At 38.3% G+C, this 6659-nt stretch overlaps 1 protein-coding gene across 3 annotated transcripts in view; it reads right to left on the reverse strand.

Annotated features, from left to right (window-relative positions):
- Positions 1–218: 218 nt before the first annotated feature.
- THAP6 (THAP domain containing 6) overlaps positions 219–6659 on the reverse strand; it is a 27708-nt gene continuing 21267 nt past the window's right edge. For 2 of the 3 annotated variants that reach the window (XM_010838165.1, XM_010838166.1), the window contains exon 5: positions 2754–3303. In XM_010838165.1, coding sequence (XP_010836467.1) covers positions 3049–3303 — 255 coding nt within the window. In that variant the 3' untranslated portion in view covers positions 2754–3048. Of the gene's footprint in view, positions 3304–6659 lie in introns of all 3 variants that reach the window. The other variant, XM_010838167.1, reaches the window with a different exon arrangement.

Consider the following 6659-nt stretch of genomic DNA (forward strand, 5'->3'; position numbering starts at 1 on the left):
TACTGCCCTTGCTGGTAACATGAAGGCTGCCAGTTTTGAGTGAGGCTGAAAGGAGAGGGCTGAAAGGGGTCTACGGCAGATGCATACTGTGGTGGAAGCAGGCCTGCCACCTGGGTTACCTAATCTAGCAGACTCTAAAAGACAGCAGAGTTATTGGTGGAGGGAAAAATGCAGGCGAAATGAAAGCAAAACCACTGTATACATACTCTTGATTTTTCGCTGTTCATTTTATTGAACTGAGTGTATAAAACCAACATAGAGCACATTACTAGAAAAAATATTTTATTTTTCAAATACATAATGGATTCTTTACTCTCAATTATTTCTTTTATCTTTTTATTAAGACTAAATATATATAAATATTAATAATTTCATCTTTTCTCAAATTAATGACAATGGTATAATTGTGATTATCTTTTAGCAACCAAAGTCTATTTCCAGAGGTTTGAACTTGATATGAGAAAAACACTGTATCAAGTCCACTGTACCTGATTTGGTGCTGAGGTTGAACTGGTGTAATGGTTTGCTCCAGGATCCAGAGGCTATTGTAAGCTTGAAAGCAAAGTGAAACCCTTAGGTTGACCTTGGCTGCTTAAGGATCCTCCGGATGGGGGTGAGGGGTGCCTGGTTCTGTTTTGCACAGGACGGCTCGTCCTCAGGCTAAGCTGGAATCTCTGGGAACAGTGTGTGTGTGTGTTAGTTGCTCAGTCGTGTTTGACTCTTGGCGATCTCATGGACTATAGCCCACCAGGCTCCTCTGTCCATGGGATTCTCCGGGCAAGAATACTGGAGTGGGTTGCCATTTCCTTCTCCAGGGGATCTTCCTGACCCGGGGATTGAACCCAGGTCTCCTGCACTGAAGGCAGATTCTTTATATTTGAGCTATAGGGAACTGAGGTATGTGTACACGTTCAGGCATTTGCCTGGATGATAGGTGGGGAGGACTCTAGTTATGTCACATTTCTACTGGTAATCCTTTCTCCATAAGGGCAAATGGGCAGCTCCGGATTCTTGACGATAGCAATACTTTGCCCACAGCTCACTCTTTCTCAATGACAGTGAGACCAGTGAAAAAGAAGACAAAATCTTAGTTCACTATGAACACGGAATACCAGTAATAAAAGTGACTGTGGTAACTGTGATGATAGTGGCAGAAACTGGGAACTGATTCTCGGAAAGGTCTACTGGGCTTGATTTATTTTAAACAGCCAGGAGAGATCTAGAATTTGGATGCAGTGTTTGGATCTATCCTTTTATTTTTCTCCATTGCCCACTGACTTTAAAAACCTAAGATCATACCAAACTTCTATTAGCATGTCCACCATGAATGCACAATTAAATAACTCAAATAAATAATGGGTAGCTAAAGAATACTTTAAAGGTAGTAAAAAGATAGCACCTCAATGATTTCTTAGCATAATGCTAATCTTTCAAATGTGGGTAAAATCCCATTTAGTGGGAAGGTTTGGAATCTTACATAAAAATATAACATGCATTATATATTTCTTGAATATAAAAAATTCAAGCGACTGTATCCTTACTGATATTAATGTAACACAAATAAAATTATAATGAACATTTTAACACAAAATGCAGTTCATTTCTAGTTAACATATTGAAATAACTGATATTCAAATTCTAACTATTATAGCACACACATATGAATGGAGTTTACGTATATACATATGCTTCAAAGTAGAACTTGCTTTGGGGCTAGTACTTTTTATTCTAATGCACAGTATTTATGACTAATTTCAGTTGTTTTTACTAAGAAATTAGGAGATAAACTTAAATTTCTGACTCTTGGATCAGTCAGAAAATAACTAAAAGTTATTCATCTGTAAATTCAGTAAGAAGCTATTCTAAAATTGTTGCTTATCTATTTCTCTAAATGAAATCTTGGAGAGCAATCCTGTCTCCTAATTAAAGGAAAATATTATAACCCTCTTTTTAATTCCTATTTTAACTAGAAGAGCCACATCATTATTTTTAATGTTTTTTTCTGTATTTTATACCTTAAAAAAATGTTAGTAATACTACTTTCTGTAAAATACAAAACAACATTAAAAGTATCCAGTTACTACTGGCATTCAGATTTTGGAGATATACCTTTATGATGAAATAACAGTCATGAAACAAAATGTTCAGAAGAACTGTCAGTAACCATTTAAAAATCAGATTTATGATCCTCTTTAAAAATGTGTTCAAGCGATGCTGGTTTACATCAAAGTGCTCCTAGTGAGGAGAAATGATGTACTGTATTGAAAAAATAAGACCTCATCAGGGGTCTTCTTAACTTGGCTCTGAACAACCTTAAAGGCCAAAAGATCTGCACCTTATGTTGTTCTCAAGGTTACTACCATGGGATGCCTTGTAAAAACATCTTTTGGTGTTATTGATAATAAAAGCACCTTGATTTGGATTCTAGATGGACATGTATTATAAGCAAAGATACTCCTTTGAAGCCAAAAATCTGATGCTGCTTAAGTGTCCACTTTCGACTACTAGAGCTTAATGTAGCTGATCTAAAATCATTTCCTTAGTCCTACAGAATTTTCTTGATCTCTTAACATTTTAAAATAGTGACCTGGTACTAGTTTAGGTCTAAAAGTGTTCACTGTTCGGTCATGTCTGACTCTTTGTGATCCCGTGAACTGTAGCCCTCCAGGCTCCTCTGTCCATGGAATTTTCTGGGCAGGAATACTGGAGTGGGTTGCCATTTCCTTCTCCAGGGGATCTTCCCAATCCAGGGATTGAACCCAGGTCTCCTGCAATGTGGGTAGATTCTTCACCTCTGGGCCAGCAGGGAAGCCCATATAGTTTAGGCCTATAAAAACATAACTCTCACAAGTTACTCCAAAACATGATAACTAGCACAAAATTTTGCGTATCTTTTAAAAAAAGCCTTTGGATAATAACTCTAATGCATCAGGTTGCAGAGGACCCAAAGGGCACTCTAAATGATGGAATGATGGTAAATGAGAATTATTTCCTTAAAAGCCAATATCAATTTTACCAATTTTAAGTAGAACATAACATGAAATTATTTCATGAAATATAGTCTTGTTCTATGCTCTCCTGACACCAGTCCCAACAGAAAGCTTCCAGTCTTTTTGCTGTTTCTTGACTGATGAGACATTCATCCTTTAATTCCCTGATTGTCTTCCTCAATGATTTTTGGAAACGTTTTTCTCGGTTTAGAACATTTTGCAGACTTTTCTTGGTATCCTCTAGCTCACTGATCACATGATCTAATTTATGCTTAAGTTTCTTTGGGCTGTCCATCACACTGTAGCTATGTTCCTAAAAACATAAACACCAAGTTATTAAACCAGACAGACAAGCAGTTAGATAAAAAGTTATAACTAGGCCTCAGTTATTTCTCCGAATACTATGCTTAGAGAACATTTTTAAGTTGGTGATACTAAGAGTTGTTCAAAGACCACAGGGAGAGGACGGGGATGTTTCAGGTGCCTAGAGTCCCCATCTTTGTTTGTCTAAGGTCTGGCATACACAAGGAGGGCAGAATCCTAGGGGTGGAAGGCACTTCTCACCCGGAGGTAGGCATCTGCTTATGAACAAACAGCATGACACTCACGTGACCATAACAGTTTTGGTCCCTAAGTGTGGGCTGCTAAGTTTAAGTTTTACCTATCCAAAAAACTTACATTTTTAACCTTTTAACGGAATTGCTTTATTTGATGAATATTTTTTATAAGGGATGACAGGAAAGCACTGAAGCAGGTCCTCAGGCTGGGTGTTATGGATTTAGAGAGGACTCTGGTCTTGGATTTATAAAGAGATAATTTAAGCACTCAGTACTTATTTTGGTTATGGTATATTTGTTGGGTATACTTTTTTCATTCAAAAACACCACTGACATAATTTTGAAAAGCTGTTACTTAAAATTAGTGAAAATGACTTTGCTTTCAGCTTTGTGAAAATTAGTGAAAATGACTTTGCTTTCAGCCAAGATGAAATAAGAGGCTGGATTGACAAAAGAAACCCAGGACTTCCCTGGTGGTAAAAGGCTATCTGCTTGCTAAGGCAGAAGACCAGGAAGACTTCACATGCTGTGGAGCAACTAAGCCCGTGTGTCACAACCACCGAGCCTGCGCTCTAGGGCCTGCAAGCCACAACTACTGAGTCTGAGTGCTGCAGCTACTGAAGCCCAAGTGCCCTAGAGCGCGTGTTCCGCAACAAGAGAGATGCCACCAGTGAGGCCAGTGCACTGCAATCGAGTAGCCCCTGCTCACTGCAACTAGAGAAAGCCCATGTGTGGCAATGAGTAGATGCAGTAAGACCTCAACACACAGCCAAAAGGTATAAAAATGTTTTGCACATAAGGACATCAGGCAAGGAAGGCAGAGATTGAGATGGGAAACAAAGAGATGAGCCTTATGACTGCCCAACTTACTGCCTTGAGAGAGTTCTAGGCGTCAGTGCAAGGAGAGGAAACCCAGGCAGAGCTGGTTAGTCAGAGTTGAGGAGGTAGTGCAAAGTACTTGGGGAGACCAAGGTGGCTACAGTTCACAGAACAAAGTATCAATAGGAGAGAGAAGAACCTGGAGATCTTCAGAAGCTCCCTGTCAAGTATGGCCCTGAGTAAGATCAGAGTATGTGTGTAGGGAACTGCTCAAGGCTGAGGAAAGAGCGGCCAGAAAAGATCAGGAGTACCCTGAGCTCACAGATTTTACTCCCACCAGCCAGACCAGATTCATGGGGAACTGAGCAGAGTACACAGAAGAGTCTTGCCTCAGTGGTGGAGAACAAATAGCCTGAGACTGAGCACTGTTCTGGTCCTGCCTAAAAAAAGCAAAACCTGAAAGGACCAAATTGTTTCCAAATAACTACACCTCATAACAAAGCTCAAGCATATAGGACACAAAAATATCCAGCATCCAGTGAAGTAAAATCCATAGTAAGTGGCACACAAAATTTTACCAGGCATGCAAAACAGCAGAAAATATGAGCCATAATAACAGAGAAACCAATCCATAGAAACCAACCCAGAACTAACAAATGTTAGAATCAGTAGACAAGGAAATTAATGAAATTATTTAATCTGTATCATATATGTTAGAAAGTTAAGCAGAGACATGAAAGACATAAAAAAGAATCAAGTAGGACACCTGGACTTAAAAATTATTATGTGTGAGGTGAAAAATATATTAAAGAGAATGATGGCACCCCACTCCAGTACTCTTGCCTGGCAAATCCCATGGATGGAGGAGCCTGGTAGGCTGCAGTCCATGGGGTCGTGAAGAGTCGGACACGACTTTCCCTTTCACTTTTCACTTTCACGCATTTCACTTTTTCCCTTTCACTTTTCACTTTCATGCATTGGAGAAGGAAATGGCAACCCATTCCAGTGTTCTTGCCTGAAGAATCCCAGGGACGGGGATTTCATCTCTGGGGTCACACAGAGTCGGACATGACTGAAGTGACTTAGCAGCAGCAATGGCAGATTAGAAATTTCAGAAGATTGGTGAAGGTGAAGATACAGCAATAGGAACTATCCAGAATGGACTACAGAGAGAAAAGGGAGTATTTAAAATACAAAAAAATGAACAGCATGAGTAGAGGTGGCACAACATCTGACAGCCCAATATACACGTAATTAGACTCCCCAAAGGAAAAGGAAGACAAGTTGAGGAAGAAAGAACTATTTGAAGAAATCATGACTGAAATTTTTCCTAGTTTGATAAAAACTATAAACTCACAGATAAAGAAACAATAAATCCCAAGCATAAGAAACATGAACAAAGCTAAACTATGGTATAATCAAATTATTTAAAACCATTAGCAAAGCAAACCACTCCAGTGTTCTTGCCTGGAGAATCCCAGGGACGGGGGAGCCTGGTGGGCTGCCGTCTATGGGGGTCACACAGAGTTGGACACGACTGAAGTGACTTAGCAGCAGCAGCAGCAAAGAAAAATTTTTAGCAAAGGAAAAAGATAAGAATGATAGTAGATTTTTAATTAGCAAGCATGCATATGAGAATATAGTGGAGCAACATCTTAAAAAAACTAAAAACAACAAACTCCCAAACTTTCAACCCAGAATTTGTCAATATCTTTCAAAAATGAAGACTAAATGATTGTTCAGGTTTTTCCAGACTAAATAATGACTATTTAGCAGACTAAGTAATGATTTTATAAAAGCTGAAAGAATTTATCACCAGCATAGCTGCACTATAAGGAGTATTAAAGTTAAGTCCTTCAGACAGAATGATACCAGATGGAAATATGGATTTACACAAAGGAATGAAAAGCCCTGCAGTGGCAACTACATGGGTAGCATATACCTTTTTTTCTTGTTATTTAAATCTTTTTAAAAGATAATTTACTGCTTAAACAAAAATAATATCAATGTAATGTGTGGTTCATAGCATATGTACAGTGAAATGTATGACAGCTGTAGCAAAAAGGTTGGAGAAGAGAAATAAAAGTATACTATAGTAAGATATGTATACTATACACTAAGTGGAATAATATTACTTATCATGTGGCCTGTGGTAAGTTAAACATGGATGTTATAGACCCAAAAGCAACTAACAGTTATGGTGAATGAATTAAAAAAAGGAGATAAGATGGAATTATAAAAAAATTTAATTAATTGAAAAGAAGACAAAAAAAGAAGAAAATGAGAACAAAGA

Source organism: Bison bison, unplaced genomic scaffold (genome assembly GCF_000754665.1).
Source record: "Bison bison bison isolate TAMUID 2011002044 unplaced genomic scaffold, Bison_UMD1.0 scf7180017864092, whole genome shotgun sequence".
NCBI lineage: Eukaryota > Metazoa > Chordata > Mammalia > Artiodactyla > Bovidae > Bison > Bison bison.